This window comes from Bactrocera tryoni, chromosome 5 (genome assembly GCF_016617805.1).
Source record: "Bactrocera tryoni isolate S06 chromosome 5, CSIRO_BtryS06_freeze2, whole genome shotgun sequence".
Lineage (NCBI taxonomy): Eukaryota > Metazoa > Arthropoda > Insecta > Diptera > Tephritidae > Bactrocera > Bactrocera tryoni.
The window spans coordinates 47,084,650-47,109,810 of NC_052503.1; the positions used below are offsets into that span (position 1 = coordinate 47,084,650).

General features: G+C 37.6%; 1 protein-coding gene across 1 annotated transcript; it reads right to left on the reverse strand.

Moving 5' to 3' along the window:
- Window positions 1-312: 312 nt before the first annotated feature.
- LOC120777660 (opsin, ultraviolet-sensitive) lies at window positions 313-21,293 on the reverse strand. Its single transcript, XM_040109113.1, has 4 exons — window positions 20,705-21,293; window positions 15,606-15,794; window positions 1,543-1,673; window positions 313-1,372 (listed from the first exon to the last, which is right to left on the reverse strand). The coding sequence occupies exons 1-4, from the start codon at window positions 21,142-21,144 to the stop codon at window positions 498-500; spliced, it is 1,635 nt and encodes a 544-aa protein (XP_039965047.1). The 5' UTR covers window positions 21,145-21,293; the 3' UTR covers window positions 313-497.
- Window positions 21,294-25,161: the final 3,868 nt, after the last annotated feature.

The window sequence follows — 25,161 nt, forward strand, 5'->3', positions numbered from 1 at the left end:
CAACGAGTGCTTCATCGTTCATTATGGTAGGTATGAATTAGCTTTAATAGCGCTACGATTTCCCTAATTTAGCCTGAAAATCTCTTAAAAATACGTTCCTTATATCCAAATAAATTCCATGAATGATTTAACTGAGATTTTCTAATTTATCCATAGAATTTACTAAAATAACCAACAGATTATTGTACAACATACATTTAGTATATGCTCAGGTGGTTCTGTGATTCTTTAGCCTAACATAAACCGTGGTTACAGGATACCATATCAGTGTATCTTACTTATTTTTAAACTAGTTTATTATTTGAGGTTAAGAATGCATACGTAAACTACGCTTTCATAAATCACATATCACCTACACACCTTCCAACATACATATAGCTACATACGAGTATTCATGTACTTAGTAAACTAACGGAGTTTTTTTATGCGTATAACAGTATTATTCTGCGACTACAACAACTGTCCTATTTACATTTAAAAACATGTGCCACCTTCTATTAAAAACGGCTTTGCTCTATGCCGTCACTAAAATTTCCCGGTATTGAAAAGTCATAATCCTCATCGTTCTCCTCTGTCACTTCCTGCAGAGCCTGCAAATTATTTTGCTTTTTCGTATTTTCACTGCTGCGATTTCGCACGTCCACATCGCTGATAACGCGTAAACGGCGCGTCGACGAACGTGTCAGATATGAGGAGCGCGTCGTTGAGCTGCGCCGCAAGTGGCCGCGACCCAGCCATAGACGTCGGAATTCCATGCGAAACCGCGGATGTGTCGCCGCATAGAAGTATGGATCAATGCAGGCGGCAGTCTTGCAGAAGAGTGCCGGTATCATGGAACCCAGTGGGGTTAGATATTTTTGCTTGCCAAAAACGCCCATCATCGCAACGATGGAGTACGGTGTCCAGGCTAGAAACCACAAACCGATTATGCCCACCACTATGAGCGCCAATTTTTGTTCAGTCTTATTTTTGTCTTTGCTAGATTGTATACGATTAGCGGCGAACACCACTTTCAGTATGTAGAAGTAGGAGAAACAAATGATGCCGAAGGGCACACACCAAGCGGCTACAAAGAATGAGAACATAAATATGCGCGGTCCCACACCTTTGTCCAGATAATCGAAACTACAAGTGGTGAGGAAACCTTCCGGCACATACACAGATAGACCAATATCTAGCGCTGGCACAATGGAGAAGGCAAAACTGTAAATCCAAATTAATGTGATTATATAAGCGGAACGCACTTTGGCTGTCTTGCGCAGCGGGTCGAGCGGATGTACGACTACATTGTACCGATCGAGTGCTATGGCAGTTAGAGTCCCTATTGATGCGGTGCCACTGAGACCGCCAACGAAGCCGTAAATGCGACAACCTGTCAAGAGTGAGAGAGAGAAAATGACAGAATGATTTGCATTAACATCACAATTATAATTATGTTTTCGGTTAATACATATATCAAATCTGTCTAATTATATGCATATTATATACATATAATGTATATCTGTTATATAACTAAAAATATCTAATATACTCCATACTTACCAATATCACCAAGCGCTGGACCCTGCTTGAAATTATTAAAGATCGCAATGGGACATTTCATTAACATGAGCAGATCACTTACAGCCAAATTGATGACCAATGTGTTGGCCGGTGTGCGCAATGATTTGCAACTAAAAAAAATATGAAAGTTGTTAAAAAATGTTATACTAATTCGTATGTAATCGTTTAAAACATAAATATCATAAACATAAGCTTTATGCTAAAGTTTTTAATGGCAAGAGTGGGAAACTCCTCAAGCAGCCCGACATCCTTTTATTTCCCTAATCTTTTAACATATTAGCTAGATATTAAGGGAACTATTTATAATGAGTTTCATATTGACAACTTTTTTGATTCGAAAATTTTGCAATCGTTGTAGTCATTTTGGCTTATTTCCAAACGCGGTTGGAGTGTGCTGGTTATGAAAATAACGGGTGGGCCATCTAACCTTTTAAATTTGAATTATCTATATTTTGACATTGGAAACGTTAAATACCATTCGGAAAGTGACAGATATTCAGTAAAAAGTCTAAAATTTGCGAAATGGGTCGCTATTCACTAGAAGAAAGCTGGAAAACAGTTCGCAGATTGGGCAGAAGATCGTTTGACCGAGGATGGTCAATTTGACCGAAAAATCATCTTTTCGGACAAGGCTCATTTCCACCTCGATGGTTACGTTACGTTACAAGCAGAATTGTCGCATTTGGAGCACAGAAAATCCGCACGTAATCGTTGAGAAGCCAATGCACCCAGCAAGAATCACTGTATGGTGCGGATTTTGATCTGGAGGAATCATGGGCCCATCTTTCTTTGAAAATGAAGAAGGAACCGCCGTAACCATCAATGGTGAGCGATATTGCGCAATGTTAACTGAATTTTTCTTCAAGCAAATGGAAGAGGAAGACTTGGACAACATTAGGTTCCAGCAGGACGGCGCTATGTGCCATACAGCAAACGCTACACTCAATCTTTTACGCCCTATCCTCGAAAATCGCATAATCAGCAAAAGAGGTGATGTGAATTGGCCTCCGAGAAGCTGCGATTTATCTCCGTTGGAGTATTTTCTGTGGAAAGCTGTTAAAGATAAATGTTACGCCAACCATCCAGAAACAATTCAAGATCTAAAGTACGAGATTCAAGCTGCTGTAGCTGCCATAAGGCCTGAAACCATCGAGAAAGTACTCCAAAATTGGGTGGGTCGGATAAGCTACTGAAAACTCAGCCGTGGTGATCATTTATCCGAATTGACCTTTGAAAAATATCAAGCCGTTTTTTTTATTGACTTTTTAAATTTAAAATTTTATATGTCCCACCCGTTATTAGAATTGAAATTTGGTTCAAATAATTCAGTGCATTTGAAAATTTGATACCGTGACCGGTCATATAATATATAATATACATACGTATATATTAAGTTTGCCCCGAAGGTTTTAGCGCTCAGAAAGAAGAAAGAAGATACTAGAAACTATATTTTACTAAAAGTACAATGTTATTGGTGTAAGTAGATGATATTGACAAGCGCAGTCTCTTTTATCCCGGAAAATGAGACGAATGAGAATGGTCTTGTAGTGATTGAGGGCAAGACAAAGAACCTGGAGGCCACACTCCAAGATTGTTCGCATCTGGGAAATTATTTCACTGTTGGCAGTTATTTTAAAAGTTGAAGACTTATTATATTATATTATATTATATGTTATCAAGAGCAGAATAACTCTTAGCAACTGGTGCTACTGTGGGCTCGGTATGCAATTTAAAAGCAAATCCCTCTTTCGATGAACAAAAATTATGCTCTGTAAGTTTCACATTATTCCTGTCCTATTATACAGCGCGAAAACATGGACGTTGACGAATTGAGATGAGAAAGCACTTGGAGCATTCGAGAGAAGAAATATTTGCAAGAGCTTTGAAACCGTCTCCGTGTACTTATATCGAAGAAGATTGAACCACGAACCCTATGAACTCTACGGCGGCATGGATAGGTATATTTAAGAGCATACAAATCCAATTAATGGGTTTCGTTCGCAAATGATGCTCCAGCGAAAAGCTCTTTCGATTCGAGACCCATAGATGGACAACGTAATCAGGGCGCCTACACATCAAATGGGCCAAGTGCGACAACGATGGGATGCAGCTACAACGGGGAGATGGACCCACAGGCTAATAAAAAGTGTACAAGCAGGGTTAGATAGAAAACATGGAGAAACAGATTTCTACATGACGCAGTTTTTGACGGGGCACGGTGTGTTAGAGAGTATCTCTACAAATATGGCCATGACGATGGGACGAATTGTTCTGCGACAACAGCGGATGAGAAGGAGAGAACCGATCTATAGAAATTGACAACGGAACGAGTGACACTGGATAATTTAGTGCGGTTTAGGACTGAATCGAGAGCGTGAGAGCGTGGTGTACTATAGTTCTAAAAGATCTAAGAAGAAAAGTGTGGCAACGCAGCGAAATGAGAAGAATAAGGGAGGAGTAGACCAGAATGGCGTGACTGGCGAGCCGAATGGTTACGCTTGGCTTGGCAATGTCGATGAAATTAAGGCTTTAGTATGTATTGTCTTAGTCACTGTTGCAGCGACCAGTATGAATCGTGCATACCGTCCGGAAAAATGATGGTATCTTTCGAAGATTCCCCCTTCAAACTCAAAAAAAGTGCATAGCGATATGACTGCACATGGGATGTGCGACTCAAAGGATAAAGGCAACTGGCAAAGTTTTGTGTTCTCGGCCCAGATATCTCTGTACTTGATTAAGAAAATTAAAAAAATATATTTTGTCTTTATTCATAATATAGAATATGAACTATTTTTAGTTCTCAAATGCGAGTATATATGTAGTATCAATGTTTTATAACAATATTTGGCATCGACTGACCTACTCCGTTTAAGCGTCACTAGAAACCTGTGATGGGTTCACACGCTAAAATACTATAAGAGAAAATATAGAGGTTTTGGATAATTTATAACATACATATATGGTACTAACTCTTAGTTGCTAAATAAGTATTATACTTGTACTTTCAGAGGTAACGAGGTATTACAAAAATATTATTTATTTTAACTCAGAGTCTACATTCGGGCTCTACTTGGAAATTTAAGAAATTCTACACACCGCAATGCGCCACCTTCTACAAAGTAATCCTCCTATCAGAAGATGCTATAAATTTTACAATTGACCTCTAATGCCAGTTCTGTTTTGACATTTGTGTAGTAAACACATGCGAAATACACGTACAAGGTCTGTCGCAAAAGAAACAGGACTGTTAAAAAAAAACAACAAAAAATTAATATTTTTCAAAAGTTATATTTTTTTATTCAAAGTAGTTTCCTTGTGCTTTGATACAGCGTTTAGCCCGGTCAATTAGCATTTCAAATGAGTGTTTAAGGTAATTTTTCAGAATGCTCTTGAGAGTATCGGTCGTCGCCTTTTGGATAGCTGAAATGTCCTAAAACCAGTGTCCTTTCATGGGCAAATGAAGTTTTCTAAATAGGTAAAAATCACAGGCTGCCAGATCAGGTGAGTAGGGTGAGTGATTAATGGTTAATATGGAGTTTTTTGTCAAAAAATCAGTGACAAGCGTCGACCGATGACACGGCACATTATCGTGTAACAGGTGCCAGGACCCTGTCTCACGGTACTGTGGTCGAGCACGACGAATGCGTGACAAAAGACGCTTCATAACACCAAGGTAAAACACAGCATTAATCGTTTGGCCAGGTGGGACGAACTCTCGGTGTACAATACCCTCGGAATCGTAAAAACAAATCAGCATTGTCTTTATTTTGGACTTTTGAAGACGACCGACCTCTGATCGTCACAGAGGTCCTCACGACCTTCTTGACCTTCTTGGAATCGCTTAAACCACTCATGCACATTACTACGGGATAGGCACTGATCACCATAAACTTTTTTCATCATTTGAAATGTTTCAGTAACCGTTTGCCCAAGTTTAAAACAAAATTTAATATTAGCTCTTTGTTCAAAATGCATTTTACGACCGGTGACCAAAAGCTGCTGTCACTTTTTGGTCGATAACATCGATTGTAGTTATCCAATTGTCTTAAAATTTACGAAATGTCAACAAGATATCAAACTTTTTATTTCATATACCCACTAATAGGTGGCGCCACCAGAAACAGTTGTATTTAAAAAGTTCCGTTTCTTTTGTGACAGACCTTGTAAATAAACAATGGTACGCTACACTGCTCCAGAATGCGGGTTATTGGTGACTATTTATTTGATTTTGATTAATTTTTTTATATGTGGATAATGCAGAGTTTCTACCCAATAGCCAATAAATGTTTCTGAATTTTATTTCTAATTCTTCTTTTCTCTTTTTGACATGTGCACTCCATCTAAGTTTTGTGTCCAGGGTCATGCCTAGGTATTTCGCAGTATTATGATGTGGTATTTGCACACCGTTTAAGTACAGAGGCATATATCTAGCATTGTTGTATGTGAAATCAATGTGTATTGATTTAGTCTCGTTTAATTTTATTCGCCATTTAGCTGTCCATTCAAATCGCAGTATCATCTACAAATGTTGCTGTAATACAATTGTCGTCATGTGGTAGATCGCACGTAAAGAGTAGGTAAAGGATAGGTCCTAACACACTACCCTGAAGAACACCAGCCTTTATTTCCTTTAAACCAGAGTACATATCTGCATGATTAATTCGAAAAAAAACGGTCCGAAAGGTATGATTTTAAAATATTGTAATATTTTTTTGGGTAAAAGCATTTTAATTTTGTTTAGAAGCCCGCCATGGCAAACTTTATCAAAAGCTTTAGACACGTCGAGGAAAACGGCGGAGCAAAATTTTTTTTTCAAAGGCATTTTCTATGACTCAAGTTAGCCAATGTATTGTACTTGGTCAATAGTGGAGTGATTTTTTCGAAAGCCAAACTGATGCGCCGATATCAGCTTTCTCTCTTCAATTATGTTGTTAATACGCCCAGCAAGCAGTTTTTCCAAAAGTTTTGAGAGTATTGGCAGGAGAGATATGGGCCGATACGAAGTAATTTCTTGCGCTGGCTTACCAGGTTTATTGAACATAATCACCTCTGCAGTTTTCCAAAAATAGATACGTATTGATTATAGTAGCATTCATTATAGCAGTAATTTTACATATAACGTTGTGAGGAAGCTGTTTTAGTATTTCACTGGTAATAAGGTCAACCCAGGCGATTTTTAAGACTTCAGGTTTTTTTATTTCTGCACATACCTCATCGTTAGTTATTAGAGGAATTTCGGTATAATTCTCGTAAGTATGAGGTTCCATTTCTGCTGCATTGGATGTGTCATATGGTTTGAAAAGACCTTCAAAGTATGCCGAAAAAACATTTGCTTTCTCTAAATCGCTCTTGACCCATGTCTGGTCTGCTTTTCTGATTGGATGATGCTGAGTTACGGGTCGAGAAAAGCTGAGCCTGCCTTTATCTTATTGGTAAGTTTTTTTACACAATTTTTTAAGACAACTTTTGTCAGATGGAGATCTTGTTTGTTGCCACGAGATGCTGCCAGGCCACGAGATGCTGCAGACCCCGGAGTAGCCGTTCTGCAGAGAATACTGCAGTTGTTGCCGAGAATGTCATAGAAGCGCCTTCGACATCGACGAGACGACGTGCCACGCAAATGGGTATCCGTCGACGGTGTTTACACCGAATTTTGGTAGCCTGATTTGACCGCTCCAGACTTCTTTGTGTGGGGCCTTTTGAAGTCGCAGGTTTATGTCAACAAGCCTCCGACTCTTGCAGCTCTTAAAGACAATATCCGTCAAGAATGTGAGAACCTATCGCCGGAAGTTCTGCCCAAAGTGATGGAAAATGCCATAAAAAGGGCTCAAATGACAATCAACTGTTGCGGCGGTCATTTACATGATATCATATGCTCGACTTGATGTAAAAAAGTTTAAAAGAACAAATAAAAATAATCCACAAGTAGATTCAAAGTTTTTAATTTCTTTAAAAAATTACAGCTAAAAAACATCGGAAGATTATTTTTGCGCCACCTTGAATTTATCCTTCGCTCATTCATATGCTCCCTGCAAGTCAAAGCTGAGTAAGAGTAAATAGCTGAAACCACATGTGAGATATTACTTTTACATACCGTACATGTGTATATACCATTGATATTCATATTAAAGGGAAATATGCAGCTAATAACATGGAAACAGTTATAGTCAGTTATATAGTCTATTTTGTGGGTAATGTCAACCAATGCAAAGTGAAATGTTAAGGCTTGATGTGCAAGTTTGTATTTGAAGTAATTTAGATAGAACAAAATCTTAGAATTCTCAGAATACGACATCAGTGACATGTAATAGGTCACTGTCAGGTTTAATATGAATATGGTAATATGTTTGAAAGAATTTCTTGGCATGAATTTCATTGAATGAGTCAATAATTATTAACTAGATTATCGGACAGTCATTAAGAAATGGAAATTGTCAACCGTTTGCATTCTAGAAAAAACGTTTTGCTAAATTTTTCAAACCAAATTTTTGGTGTATCATCTGATCAGCAGGCTGAAGAGAAAAACCCCAACCGAACAATACATGCCAACGCTTACTTACTAAGGTTAAGTCAGGTTAGTCCGAGTCAATTTTGAGCAAATGGTAAGGGTTGTTGCCCAATTAAGGGGGTATTCCGGTATAGGATTTTGAAAAAATCGATTTTTTTACATATTTTGAAAGTTTAGACTTTCATAAATATGACCTTGGAAGGATTTTTCAAAATTCGACTTATTTTCGGAGATACAGCCGATTTTGTGACGTGGCGTCCGTGTTCACTAGAATTGTATTCAAAACTTTAAACTCGTTTTTCTCGAAACTACTTTTTTTGAGGTGGTTGACATGATATCTCAAGTTCTACTGAACCGATTCCTTTGAAATTTGGTATATATCTTCTTTATACAATGCTCTATCGTGTCTGCCTTGTGGTTCCAAAAATTTTGATTTGAAGTATTTTTAAAAAACTCGAAAAGGTCGAAAAAACCGTGTCAAAAAAAAATTTTTTTTCCAAGTCGACGCCATTTTGTTATTTTTTTTTTTAAATGATGAACCCGATAACGGCATCCTTACTAATGAAGAATCTTCTTGTTTTTTGTGTTTAACGTTAACTAGGACGCACCGTTTTTTTGAAGCCCACACTCCACCGGCCCGTTTCTCGACGAATTTTGGTTTTTTTATACTCTCGCAACAAAGTTGCTAAGGAGAGTATTATAGTTTTATTCACATAACGGTTGTTTGTAAGTCCTAAAACTAAAAGAGTCAGATATAGGGTTATATATACCAAAGTGATCAGGGTGACGAGTAGAGTCGAAATCCGGATGTCTGTCTGTCCGTCCGTCTGTCCGTCCGTCCGTCCGTCCGTGCAAGCTGTAACTTGAGTAAAAATTAATATATCATGATGAAACTTGGTACACGTATTCCTTGGCTCCATAAGAAGGTTAAGTTCGAAGATGGGCAAAATCGGCCCACTGCCACGCCCACAAAATGGCGGAAACCGAAAACCTATAAAGTGTCATAACTAAGCCATAAATAAAGATATTAAAGTGAAATTTGGCACAAGGGATCGCATTAGGGAGGGGCATATTTGGACGTAATTTTTTTGGAAAAGTGGGCGTGGCCCCGCCCCCTACTAAGTGTTTTCCATATATCTCGGAAACTACTATAGCTATGCCAAGCAAACTCTATAGAGTCGTTTTCTTCAGGCATTTCCATATACAGTTCAAAAATGAAAGAAATCGGATAATAACCACGCCCACCTCCCATACAAAGGTTATGTTGAAAATCACTAAAAGTGCCTTAACCGACTAACAAAAAACGTCAGAAACACTAAATTTTACGGAAGAAATGGCAGAAGGAGGCTGCACCCTGGCTTTTTTTAAAATTGAAAATGGTCGTGGCGTCGCCCACTTATGGACCAAACACCATATCTTAGGAACTACTCCACGGAATTCAATGAAATTCGGTATATAATATTTTCTTTACACCCTGATGACATATACGAAATATGGGTGAAATCGGTTAATAACCACGCCTTTTTCCATTATAACGCTATTTTGAATTCCATCTGATGCCTTCTCTGTATAATATGTACATATATACATTAGGAACCAATGATGATAGCGGAATAAAACTTTACACAAATCCGTTATTTGAAAAATATGTAAATGACGGATAATGAAATCTCGATTATCACTTAGTCATGCGAGAGTATAAAATGTTCGGTGACACCCGAACTTATCCCTTCCTTTCTTGTTTTCTTAAATTTTTTTTATATTATTAAAATGTCAATATAGAACGTATAGAAAAATGGATAGTAAAAATGTTTTTCATTTTTGTTTATCTTAGTTTAAAAAATGCCTAAAATTCATGCGTCTAGACCAGAATACCCCCTTAAGGTTACTTAATAAGGAACAAATTTCTTTAATGAGGATCTTTAAGTTGACTTTAATCAGTCAGTTTGATATGCTTTAGTGGTCCGAGTTGAATTATTTGTTCGGTGATTGTAGCAATCTACCATATGTTAAATTTCATGCAGATATTTTGTAAAATAACAGAATTTCTGTAAAAAGCCGTATTTTAATTGGTCAGTTTGTATGGTCACATGTTTTAGTGGACCGATATTAACGATTCCTGCTAATGAGTATCATCTTGAGAGGAAAAGGCCTACACAAAATTTCCTATCAATGTCCAAAGACTTAAGGACTCATGCGATTATATACAGATGGACAGATAGACCAACATGGTCAAATCGACTTGTCACGCTAATCATTATATATGCCATATATGGTATACTTTACAGGGACCTCGAGGTTTCCTTATTGGTTCTACGAACTTTTTAGCAAACTAAATGTGACCTATTCATGGTATAAAAATCTTTTTGTTTCTTAATTTATTAATTTCAATATTAGCAGGTCATATTTGGCATCCCTTTTTATGTCAAAACATTTGTATATTGTGCAAACGACAGCAAATATGCCATTGTCAACCGTAACATTACCTACGTACATATGTATGTACATATGTGTATTGAATATTCAGCACTTTATCAAATCTGGTCCGTAAGCATTCAGTTTGGTAGATGCACATAACTGTCACAACTTCAAGTCGACGTTTCATAGTCATGCCTCATTAAATCCCTTACACACATAGTGGTGACATTTTATTCTCTCTGGCTATTAAGGTGTGACTAGCATGTATGGTATGCTTTCGAGAAGAACTGAACAGTGTTTGCAAGTCAACTTGCATAATTTGCCAGGAAAAGACTTTATTATTCAGCTGCCTGATTGCTTTGGAAGGAGATATCCAAATGCTACGCTCAGTCATCGCTCAGCTTATCGGCTTGAAAAGGCCAAGTTAAGATTTTACTACACAAATAACTGGCTTGTGGATTGCAAAGGTATCTTTCACAGAAAACTTAAATATGATTTAGAGAGAGAGTTAAGCTGAAGCCAACTTATCACTATTCGAACGTAAAGAATGTTCATATGTATTATGTATATAGTACAAGTATATAATTAGTCATGAAATGGATTAAAGATGAATGAAATTGAACTAGTCAGAAAAACATTACATTTTGTACTAATTACAAGACTATTTGTTAATAAGAATAACATAACGATAAGTTCACATCGCATTATCAGAGAACGTCTTTAGAATCAGGGAATCAGTAAACGTATCAGCCCAGGCCACAAGGGAGTTCAGGGAAATGAACCTACTGATGATACATATAACGAAGTTTACGGAAGGGCTGACAAGCCCAACAGGGCGAAATGGAATGCCTTAAGTACATACAGGATCACCAAGATCTCATTCCAATGCCACTTCGGAAAACTCGCTTGCTTCTTTCTTATACGACTTATACGGTCTCGAAGGAACTGAACCTCCATTTACCGTTATTAAAGACCAGTAGGTCTATGTATGGTGTGATAGTTGGCCAGTATAACCTAACCTTTATTAAAAAGATTTTATCATGTCAGGACATTCACCTGACATTTTTATGTTACACTGTGAAAATAGGCGAAATCGGATTACAGCCTAGCCAACTTCCCATATAACAAAAAATAACAATTATAACAATTTAAATTCCATCTGATTCTTTCCTTTCGAGTGCAAATCAAGAAGCAATTAATATTACGGAATAAAATTTGCAATATTGCCTTTAGAGTATGCTACCTTGTGGTAAAAAATTTCCCAAATTGTTTAAGCTCATAGGTATCAAATACTTGAACCCCGGTATCCATAGTTGACTTTTGACCGAAAATTGAAATTTACAAAAAACCCTATTCAAATAATGGTGACCCTGTGTATTAAAAATGAGTTGAATGAGGTCAAAACTTCCTGAGTCCACATATACTTATTCTAAAGATTTTGGAACATGACTTTATACCGCGAATATCGGCCAATATGCGAGTTATCTTAATAAAATTGAGAGAGCGTCATTTTCTTATAACGGTACAGGTTTGTGCTTAGAACGAATTAAATCGGGTGAAAACTCGCCACGGACCCCATACAACTAACAGGCATTATGTACCTAAAAGTATTTCCCTGGCTTTAATATTTTCAAGCTGCAAGAATATGAAAAGTTCGGTTGTACTCGGTTGTACTTGTTATTCAATAAAGTTTCCGGCGAGACGATACTCTAACACAGTGATCGTCCAACTTGTCGATTTTATAATAAGACACAGTAAAACTGATTAACTCGCCTTGGCATAAATTTTCTTTCGGCGTGCATTTAATTGAGGTTTGAAAGCAGAAAAAAGTCAACTCCTGGGAATACAGAGATCAATTTAAGCAATTTTTGCTCCCGCTTTCATAGGTGATAGGTGGTACCAGGCTCGTGTGGTTTCTAGATGGCACAGAGTTTTCGCATACACATTCATGAACAATATGTGTAATGTGAGTGTTATTTAATACCATCGAAGTATCACCGATAATCGATCAATCCTTTCCCTCCCCATTTACTTTCTTTTATGGTTTCTTCGAAACTCTATTCTTGGACGTTCAGTGGGAACAGCCTCTTCTTTCTGAATGTTTGTCACACGAAATTCTGTCTCTTGAAGGTCTAACTTAAGGTATGTATACAGTGAATCAAAAAAATGTTGGCACACTTTGATTTTCTAAAGAAAGATAGTTCAAAAGCAACAAAAATTAATCTCATTCAATTATTTTTGTACATAGTGTAACTGGTAGAAACAAAATAAAATTCAATCGAAAATATACCGTTACAATCACTCCCCACTTCCCCCAAATCTAGAAAAAAATTCAGAAACAGCGAAAAACACATCAAAAAAGTATTGGCACACATCATGTTTTTTGCATATTCCTCTTTAAGTTGACTTCCTTTGATCCCGTTTTTGGTGACTTCTGTTAGATTTTGCATATTAATGAATAATTAGAGCAATTGACTTTTAGTAATGTGTTTAGCCTTGACATACTATAGATTGAGCTAAATGGGTCGCGGAAAGGAGATAACCGTTGAAGTGCCGAAACTCATTTTGAATCTGTACCTGGAAAAAAAATCATTGCGCGAAATAGGACAAATTATCAATAGGTCATTTTCCAGTGTAAGGAATGTAATAAACCATTACATAAACAGCGGAAAAATAGAAAGCAATTACAGATCTGGGAGGCCAAAAACTTTTTCTGATCGGGAGGAACGATCCATTGTTGGCGTAGTGGCATTGTTTGGCAAAAATTTCGGCTGTAAAATTTAGTGAAAAAATGCAGAAACAATTGGGGAAAACATTTTGCTCACAGACAGTCCGAAATACCCTGCATAAGGCCGGTTATCATGTCCGTGTACCTCAACGAAAGCCTCTCATTTCAATGGCTAACAAAAAAAGAGGTTGGATTTCGCTAAAGCTCACCTACACCAACCTGAAACTTTTTGGATAAACATGATTTTTAGCGATGAATCCAAATTCAATTTATTTGGGTCAGATGGGTCTCAAAAAATATGGCGAAAGCCCAACATGGAGCTCCAAGAAAATAACATCTTAAAAACAATCAAGCATTGCGGCGGAAACGTAATGGTGTGGGGGTGTATAGCGCCAAGTGGAGTTGGGAATCTTGTTTTTATAGACGAAAAAATGGATACGCTTCTTTAATTAAGCCTTTTGAAGAACAATTTGCTTCCGAGCGTAACTAAATTGGGCTTAAATTGAGAGAAATGGCAGTTCCAGCAAGACAATGATCCCAAATACACTTCGCGTTTGGTTCAAGAGTGGTTAATTTATAACTGCAAGCAGCTGAAAACACCTCCACAATCCCCTGATCTCAATCCCATTGAGCATATTTGACATTTGCTTGAAAAAAATCTCGCAAGCACCAAATAACTTCGAAAGAATACCTTAAAAATGCTCTGAAGGACGAATGGGAAACTATTACCAGTCGGGAGACTTCCCATTTGGTCGCAAGTATGCAAAGACGTTTGCAAGCGATTATTAAAGCCAAGGGAGGTGCAACAAAATATTAAACAATTTCAATTTCTTTTTCTTCATCTTTTGTGCTGCCATTTTTATATTTTGTGCCAATACTTTTTTGATATGATATGACTCTTTTCCAATATTTATACTCTCGCAACAATGTTGCTAAGGAGAGTATTATAGTTTTGTTCACATAATGGTTGTTTGTAAGTCCTAAAACTAAAAGAGTCAGATATAGGGTTATATATACCAAAGTGATCAAGGTGACGAGTAGAGTCGAAATCCGGATGTCTGTCTGTCCGTCCGTCCGTCTGTCCGTCCGTCCGTGCAAGCTTTAACTTGAGTAAAAATTGAGATATCATGATGAAACTTGGTACACGTATTCCTTGGCTCCATAAGAAGGTTAAGTTCGAAGATGGGCAAAATCGGCCCACTGTCACGCCCACAAAATGGCGGAAACCGAAAACCTATAAAGTGTCATAACTAAGCCATAAATAAAGATATTAAAGTGAAGTTTGGCACAAAGGATCGCATTAGGGAGGGCCATATTTGGACGCAATTTTTTTGGAAAAGTGGGCGCTGCCCCGCCCCCTACTAAGTTTTTTGTACATATCTCGGAAACTACTATAGCTATGTCAACCAAACTCTACAGAGTCGTTTTCTTCAGGCATTTCCATATACAGTTCAAAAATGGAAGAAATCGGATAATATCCACGCCCACCTCCCATACAAAGGTTATGTTGAAAATCACTAAAAGTGCGTTACCCGACTAACAAACAACGTCAGAAACACTAAATTTTGCTGAAGAAATTGCAGAAGGAAGCTGCACCCAGGCTTTTTTTAAAAATTGAAAATGGGCGTGGCCTCGCCCACTTATGGACCAAAAACCTTATCTCAGGAACTACTAGATCGATTTCAATGAAATTCGGTATGTAATATTTTCTTAACACCCTGAGGACATGTACGAAATATGGGTGAAATCGGTTCACAACCACGCCTTCTTCCAATATAACGATATTTTGAATTCCATCTGATGCCTTCTCGGTATGACATATATACATTAGAACCAATGATGGTAGCGGAATAAAACTTTACAAAAATACGGTATTTGAAAAATATGTAAATGACGTATAATGAAATCTCGATTATCACTTTACCATGCGAGAGTATAAAATGTTCGGTGACACCCGAACTTAGCCCTTCCTTACTTGTTTCTTAATAATTTCCTGCTTGTATGAATTTTTTATTTTTAATTTTTGTATATGTATGTATATGTATTAAAAAAACATTATTTAAACAAATATGTTTGTGTCTTGTTTGTTCAGTTAATTAAAAGTTATACTGAAGCAAAGTGGAAAAACTGAGGTGTGCCAAAACTTTTTTGATTCACTGTATGTCTTAACTCATAAAAGTTGCTATATCTCAATATGGAAGTTTCTACTAAGTTTATTATTATTATTATTTTCCTTACTTAATTGTTTTCTCTTAGGATATAATATTATTTGTGGGAAATAACGCACTCGGTTTGAATAGATTAGTTGCAAACACGGTGGTACGCTGCAGGGTACTTTACGTATGTAAGTACATATGTACATATATACATGTGTGCACCTAGACTTACCGTACGAACATAAATATGACCAGTGAATTGCCAAGACAACCGATGCTTGATATGATGATATAGATTATGGCCATAATATAGTAGGTGCGTGTGCTTGGCGGTTCGAATTGCAACCAAAATGGGTTTATTCTCTCTATATATGAAACATCATAGTCGCCATGGTAACGTCTTAGCGCAGGATAAGCAGAGCTGCAATTGTGAAGAAAGTAACCAAATTAATGTTGTTATTGTAAGTAAGCTTTCGGTATGAAATTATATGTTTCGACTGAAAGATTCGTACTAGGGTGGTAACGCGTGGCACGAAAGTTGTTTTCTATGTCCGGGCTTTTTTAAAAGCACGAGTCACTGCTGCTGCCAAAAGGTCACAAATTAAAAAAAATAGAGACTTTTACATATCTGTTAGTATGTATAAATAACGCAAAGCTAACATTCTTTAGTTTCGGCTATGTGTCCTGGTTCGTCGAAGGCAAGACTTCAGAGATGATTCACATCAGTCTTGCAAAGGCTGGACAAGTGAAGAAAATTTAGTACTGATGACGATTACATTTTTTAATATTGAACGCATATTGAGATCAATTCCAAATAACTAGTGGTGACAGGTCTCATTTCGAACAATTTTGCCGCAGAACGTGATTTCGATAAATTTGAAGATCGATTAAAAAAGGAGTGAAAGGTTAAATCAAAACTCTATATTTTGTAGACCAATTTTTTTTGTTTTTGTGTGAGACAAATATAGCTCAATTAATCCCGGAGAATGTCAGCTAATTTTCGAATTGAAAAATCCCACTAGTGTAGACTTTAATTTTATGCTCTAGAAGAATATGTAATGTCAAAAATCTTATTTTAAACGATTCATATCAAAAGATATGATATTCTTAATGAAATCAGTTTTTTTACGCATTATTTATATAGGCAACTTTGAATGCTCACAGACGCCTTTCACAATTAAGCAAAATTTTTCTCTTCAATTTGTAAACCTATATTTGGTATACTAGCGTATTTTTCCATTTCTTTCGCTGAGCTGAATTTCTGCAGAAAATTTAAAATGCTACATAAAAGAACTCGCAATTCTGGAGAAACAAATACGCTGTGTTTTAGTGAACAATGTCACGTTTATTATACCCTGAACAGGGTATATTAAATTTGTCACGAAGTTTGTAACACCTAGAAGGAAGCATCGGAGACCCTATAAAGTATATATATATAAATGATCAGTATGTTGAGCTGAGTCAATTTGGCCATGTCTGTCCGTCCGTCCGTCTGTATATATACGAACTAGTCCCTCAGTTTTTAAGATATCTGAATGATCGCAATCAAAAGCTTGCATGGGAAACCTCCTCATTTGACGATATATCTTCACGATATTTGGTAAAGATTTTTTTCTAAGACAACAATGTAATATCCGAAGAAATTGTTCAGATCGGCTCCTTATAGCATATAGCTGTCATACAAACCGAACGATCGGAATCAAGGGCTTGTATGGAAAACTTTCGCATTTGACGTGAAATCTTCACGAAATTTGAAATGGATTACTGCTTAAGATAATAATATAATCTCCGAAAAAATTGTTCAGATCTGATTACAATAGCATATAGCTTCCATACAAACTGAACACATACATATGTAGTTACTAAAAGAAATGCTGCTGTGAAGGGTATATTAGCTTCGGTGCAGCCAAAGTTTACGTTTTTTCTTGTTTTACACACACTTCGGCGAATGGCTAGTGCTTAAAGATTAAAAAGTATCTATGTACAGGGTGAGTCATCATTAGTATATATTTTTAATGGACGAATAGGTTGGTTAGAAATTTTTTGGAAGGAGGTATACATATTTATTATTATTGTTACGAGTTTTCGGTAGAATTAAAATACAGCGGCTACGCTGACTAGGTCATGTTGTAAGGATGGACGAAAACAGTCCAGCTCAGAAAGTATTCGACGCAGTAACCGCCGGAGGAAGCAGAAAATGAGTAAGAACTCCACTCCGTTGGAAAGACCAGGTGGAGAAGAGTTTGGCTTCGCTTGGAATCTCCAATTGTTGCAAAGCAGCGAAAAGAAGAAACGACTGGTGCGCTGTTGTTAACTCGGCTATAATTGCGTAAGCGGTTTCTACGCCAGTAAAAAAGAAGAAGAAGAAGAAGAAATTGTAATGAAATAAAAATATTTCAAATATGATAGCAGGGAGTTTTAAAAGTTCTTCGGCCGTTATAAGAGTCGCTGCATCCTGTATTATGTATATCCCGCAGAAACCACAAAGATATTCTGCACGTTAATCTGCAAAACATCCATTTATATTTTTCTGTGGAAGCCTATCCGCATTCTTTTGATGCTTTGTGGTATATGGCAATATACTCAATTGAAGTCCTCCTACACTATATGATAACCTACTATATATACCTGTATGTGCACAGCGAAGCAGCAGTCGAATATACAGTACACTATATATGTACATATTTATGACGGATTAACTCGTACCGACAGCCGGTTTTGACGACGACATTTGCGATTGTCATAACTACGCATCAATACAGTTAGATGTTATTATATGCCTTGTGATTATATGAATAGTTGAGATGTTAACGAATATGTTGAAATATTAAGAGCCGAATAACAGTTAGTGAATTATGATTTTTAGATTGCAGTGGTGTTATGGTCTCTGGCTTTAAATTAGTTATATGTTGTAGATAATAGAAAAGAGAAGTTGAAGTCGATTTTACTAGTGTGAAATTCCGGTACAAGGTGCTCTCAGATTGTACTCGCAAAAATTCTGATCATTTTCATATATATGTATATATGCGCCATTATATATACATATGTACATATATAACTCTATATATAACTCTATTACTTGGGAGTGGCCAGCAACGATTCTTTTATATATGTTTGAATCAGCTCATGACTTCCGGTCTGAGACCAAGTATCCTTTGGGTAGCCAAAAGAATATCCATTTGAAGGCGAGCAAAAGTGAGAAGTCGAAACATCCCTCCCCAGGTTTATGCACTGGGTTCCGGCGAAACTTCAAAACAGCCTCGGTTGAGAGACCACCCATTCATTGAAAAGGTGCCGCTGACCAACGGGACAACGTCCTCGTAAGAGTAAAGGCTAATATCACCGCCCTCCAAGAAATACAATGGACGGGACAAGGAGTAAAACGAGTAGGTCTTTGTGGCATTCACTATAATGGCTATACAAAGCAGCGAAAATTCGGTGTGGGATTCGTGGTGGGAGAGAGACTGCGTCGCCGAGTATTGGCATTCAACCCGTAGAAGAACGGCTTGCCACAATCCGCAACATAGCGAAGTTCTTCAACATATCGCTGATTTTTGCCCAAGCCACGAAGGACCAAAGGGAAGATCGATGTGACCAAAGACGTCTTCTGTGAGCGCTTGGAGCGCACCTATTAAGCTGCGCGCAACTTTAACAACAGGTGTCTTTGGCATAACGATCGGTAAATTCAGCCTCCACGATGAAAAATACCCAATTGAGTTGAGGCTGTTCGATTTCACCAGGGCCCAAAATATGGTCATCTGCAGTACTAGATTCCACTATAAAAAAATTTATCATACTTGGCTTTCTCCAGATCGAAGATCCACCAACCAGATCGATCATGTTGTGATAAACGGAAGACATGTCTCCAGTGTTTTAGACGTGTGTACGCTCCGAGGTCCTAGACTTGACTCGGACCACAATCTTGTTGCAGCCAAGATACACACCAGCCTCTGTGCAGCAAAAAACGCACGTCAATAAACACAAAGAAGGTTCGACGTCGAGAAGATCCAACCACAACAGACAGCAGAATGATTTTCTGCTGGACTTGCGCCTCTGCTCTCTGAGATCAGCAAATCGGTAGTAGCAGCTGGTGGCATAAGGAGTATTGTGACGCATTGAAGAGAAAACAGACTTCCTACCTAGTAACGTTACAATCGACTACACTTGCGGGATGGAATAGTTACTGAGAGTTGAAGAGAGAAGTGAGACGCATTTGCATACAGAAAGAGAGAAAGGCCTAAATGCGCGAGTACGAAGAGCTTGACAAGCTAACCGGCGGGGTAATGGTTTCAAAACCGGAGCATACTCTTTTAGGACCCAAAATGGTGATCTAGTGGCTGACGTTCAGATCATAATGAAGTTATGGAGGGAGCACTTCTCCAGCCAGCTGAATGGAAGTGAAAACTTAACACCAATAAATGGTGAACCGAATTCCTCAATTGATGACGATGGAATAAATGTTCCATTACATGTCCATAAAGAAGTTCGAATAACAATTACCCGTCTGAATAACAACAAAGTGGCGGTGGGCGCATAACTGACAAGGTGCCTGCATCAGCTACTTTGGAAAATATGGTCGGATGAAAGCATGCTCGACGGTGATGAGTAGACGTTAGAGTTTTCGAGAGACAGGTTCTGCGGAAGGTTTATAGTCCTTTGCGTATTGGCAACGGCGAGTCGATGGAAGGATGAGATGTACGAGTTATAAGACAACATTAACCAAATGGACAAAACACTCCAGCTCTGAAAGTATTCGACGCAGTAGCCGCCAGAAGAAGCAGAGTAGGAGGAAGATCTCCCCTCTATTGGGAAGACCAGTTGGAGAAGAACCTGGCTACACTTGGAATCTCCAATTGGCGTCAAACTGCGAAAAGACTTGATTATTTACATACATCTAAGAACTTCCGGACTGACACCCGGATTTCAACTCGCCTCGTCATCCTGATCATGTAGCAACATGTTGCAAGATTATAAAAAGTTTCGAAAGTATTTATAATTATTATAATTTTGAACAGTTCTAGACATTTTTCAATCCAAAATCAGTTTTTCAAAAACTGGGGCACTAGTTCGCGTCTAACAGTCAGACAGTCTAAAAATTTGTGCAGTAACTTGTCTAAACACCCTGTTTCATCCCATTGGAATACATTAGCTAAGTCGGTTTTCTGCGTCCTCAACTTTCGCTGCCTGTCAACAATCTTCAACTGTGAAAAACTCATGAGACTATCTTCCAATTTGTCTAAGTTCTTGTCATGCTTGCACAGTTGCTCATGTGTGCAAATACATACATATCTAGGTATATTTATGTACATTCGCATGTGTCTTATCACTTACCTTAGCGATCCATTTGCCAAATCCACTTCAATTAAGTCGACTTTGTCTGTCACTGATTGATTCAACGTCGGCCAACTAACGCCATCGACTGACCAGTTATTGTTTGTGCTGTTGTTGTCGAAGCCGTCGACACTGCCGGCGGGCGGCAACAGATTGCTGGGTATATTCGCCAGCGCCATGGAGGCGGAGGTTGAGGCTATTGTTGTTGCGACGGACATAATGGCACGTCCAGTTTGACTGCCAAAATTACCGTTATTATTATTGGTGGTGCTGTTATTGTTGTTGTAGCTGTTGGTACTCCCAATCATTGGCGTCGTGTTGGAAATGCTCGAAGCGTTGTTGCTGTCACTGTTGTTGTTGTTGCTTAAACTGTTGCTCGCTCGCTTGTTAATGCCGCTGCGGTGACGATTGCTATTCCGGACACGCCACGTGATAACCATTTCAGCAATGTTGCATACAGTCGCTGTCTGTGCCCCGAGCAACACGTTCAAGGCAATTATGTTGGTGCTTATTTTGCTTATGAGAATGTCAAAGTTGATGTGGCAGCAGCTGCTGTTGGCGTTGACGGCAGCCCTTGTATGCTGTTGCACTCGTTTATGTTGTCGCTGATGTTGTTGCTTTTGTTGTTGTTGTTGTCGATGTTGTTGCTTTTGTTGTTGTTGCCGCTGTGCGCTATTAATTATCAACACTTTGTTTTCGTTGATTTTGCTTTCCACCTTGCTCCGCCTTTGACGCTGACGCTGGCGCTCTCTTTGTTGTTTATGCTCCGAACTATAAACAACAACAACAATTGCTGCTTTATTTGCGGTATATATTTGTACTATAAACTTTGCTGCTTGCGTTGTTAAGCAACTGCTGCTGCTGTCCTTATTATTATTATAGTTGTTGTAGTGGTTGTTGTTGTTTTGGTAGCTGCCTTCGCCGCTGCTAAAAATGCAATCACCAACTGCTGCTGCTGCTGCTTCTGCTATTCTGCTGTTGTTATTGTTGTTGTTGTTGCTGCTGCCCATTTCAACACCACTTTTCAATTTGTTGCTTTAATCACTCGTCGTTAAACGCTACAGTTGCAGTCTTTGTTCTTGTTTTTTTTTTTCTAGCAAATGCTGCTCGGTTATTGTATAACTTTTCGAGGTTTTCCTCGCTTCTATTTTTGTAATTTCGGCTGCCTCACTGTGGCTGTTTACGTCGGCTGTTGCCAGCTGCGCTTGAAGCTGGCGTTTTTTCCGACCGATAACCGTCTAACAGTAACACCGTGTCCCTTCACACACGTACACTTCAGTGCACGCATTGAAATTTCTCTGGCGTTCGACTGAAATATTGCCTTCGCTATTTGTCGGCCTAATCGGATTGGTAAGTGTGTGGGTGTGGTGTGGGTTGGCCAACCACACACACGCTATGCATACATACACTTGTTTTTGTTTTTTTGTAATATTATTCTTCTGAAATTTTTAACTTTCTTCAAGTTTGTTGTTTATTTTGCTAGCGGTTATTAAGATTCCTTGGCAGCTGCAATTTGGCAAAAGCGAAAAAGTAAATAAATATAAATTTATACTGAATTTTGAACTAATTATGTTATGTAACGGTATCAATTAGCAATGCGTTTTGGTGATTTTACATATTATAGGTCTTAATTAGTTTAATTGGCAAAATGTCGTTGCAATTATATTGATGAAAGTGAATGGACAAATATAAATATATTTATAAAGAAATTAAGAATATGAGAAAAGGTACTTTATGTTGGAAAAAAAGAAAAACGAAAATATTTCTTAAGTTGGCCAAAAGTTGAATGTTCGCGCAGAAAACAGTATTGCATACACTCGCTTCGTGAAGCTCATTCGCAGGGTTCCTTTTAGATATCGAGATTTGGCAACTCCAGTGTGGTAATCTGGCGACTCACAACTTTATCGCAAAGTGTGAACATTTTGTTTATTCAGAACATATTGGCTTACAAGCGCTATCTGTGTTGTTTGCAGTAACTAAAAATATTCAACTCGGTCAAGGAATGGAATTAAATCGCGAACATTTTCGAGCGATTATTTTTTACAACTTTCGACGTGGGTCAACTGCGCCATAGCGTATTGATGAACATAATTAAATTTTGTGGCGATGAAGCTCCATCATGGACCATCGATGGTGTGGTGAGTTCAACTCTTCGGACGAATTTTCAATATTGATTGCAAAGAAAACAATTTGTCAATCGAACTTGAGTGGAAATTGCGCTCAAAGGGACGAGGAAAAAGCTAATTATTTTGCAAATCACCTAGAAAAGGTATTCCAACCTAATTGCCTAAAGAGCAACTTTAAGCTGTCAATATAACTTTTTAAGACTTCATCTACTGAAATTACTAGAATCATTAAAGAACTTATCCAAAAAAGTCACCTGGACTTGACAATATTACACGATAGAGTAAGTAGAGATACTAGAATTACTAGCGACATATACATATGTATATGTAAGTTAGTAAAGCATTTAAGCACAGAGAGTTATATTTCTAGATGTGGCTCAGGCGTTTGATAAGGTGTGGCATGAAGCCCTTTTTTTATAAGATTAATAACATTCTACCTTAAGAATTGTATAAAACATTGGAGTCTCATTTAAATAATATACCATTTATGGTTAAAGTAGAATATTAAAGTCTGATGAACGACAGATAATAGCCTTGACAGACGGCAGTGTTAATCCGGATTAACTGCGCACTTAATCAGATCCAAATTTGTAGGTCGGCAGCTATGCGAGTTTGAAACTCTCATAAACAGCTCATTGTCCTTTTTATCATATTTTCAATGAAAATTGTTAGAAGATAAACATTACGGTTGTAAGCCGACCAATTTTTACCAAACCATTTTTCATTACAAAAGCATATCAACACATTATTTTTAAAACTGCATCATAACATAGAAGTTTTATTGATATTATATTGAGAATTTGATAAACAGCTGTCAGGGTTGCTTGTATTTCATTCACAATAGATGAAAATTGGCCATTTTTAACAATGTTGCCAACGAAAACCTCACAAACTCCCTAAAATTTTGAGAGTTATTCTTGGATTGGAAGTTCTCTCAAAGAATTTCTAGCCAACTGGCGTATAAATATGAACAACCAAAAGTGAAGCATGGCTACATTTTCACAAAGACCAAAAACTTGCCTGGCAGTTAAAATAAACAATATTTTAGTAATCCAAGCGAATGAAGGAACTTATCTTGGCATTCACCTAGATAGAAGGTACACAATGTTTCCCTTATCTAGTAAAATAACTTGCATGAAGATAAGAGCTGCAAATTTAAATTGGCTAAAAAATAAAAACTCTAAGTTAGCCTACACAACAGAGTGCTTTTTTACAATGCTGTCATAAAACCGATTTAGATACATATGTGGCATTCAACTGTGGGATACGACTTGTGCAACAAATATTTATATAATACAAAGGTTCCAATCCAAAATGCTTAGAACAATCAAGTGTTCACCTAGGTACATGCAATGTTCATAAAGATCTTGGTATCCCTTTGGTAAAGAGGACAGCAGAATGAAATATATATTATATCTAAATTCCGAGATCACCCAAACCTTTGGCTAATGCTATGGTACATTCCAGCGATCAAACCTGCCTTAAAAGAAGAGATATGCCTGCGTACTAAAGAGCAACGTATCACCAAAACAGCTCAGTTCCTTGCTTGAGTTTGTCTAGTTTTTTAGTGGATTTAAGATTTTAAAACTTGTTGTTAAGCTTTGAAAGAAGAATATCCAATAAATAAAGAAATATTGAAACAAGTAAGGATGTCACCGAACATTTTATACTCTCGCATGATAAAGTGATAATCGAGATTTCATTATCCGTCATTTACATATTTTTCAAATACCGTATTTGTGTAAAGTTTTATTCCGCTATCATCAATGGTTCCTAATGTATGTATTATACAGAGAAGGCATCAGATGGAATTCAAAATAGCGTTATATTGGAAGAAGGAGTGGTTCTGAACCGATTTCATTCATATTTCGTACATGTCATCAGAGTATTAAGAAAATATTATATACCGCATTTCGTTGAAATCGGTGTAGTAGTTCCTGAGATATGGTTTTTAATCCATAAGTGGGCGACGCCACGCCCATTTTCAATTTTTAGAAAAAGCCTGGGTGCAGCTTTCTTCTGCCATTTCGTTTGTAAAATTTAGTGTTTCTGACGTGTTTTGTTAGTCGGTTAAGGCACTTTTAGTGATTTTCAACATAACCTTTGTATGGGAGGTGGGCGTGGTTATTATCCGATTTCTTCCATTTTTAAACTGTATATGAAAATGCCTGAAGGAAACGACTCTGTAGAGTTTGGTTGACATAGCTATAGTAAATTCCGAGATATGTATAAAAAACTTAGTAGGGGGCGGGGCCACGCCCACTTTTCCAAAAAAATTACGTCCACATATGCCCCTCCCTAATGCGATCCTTTGTGCCACATTGTTTCACT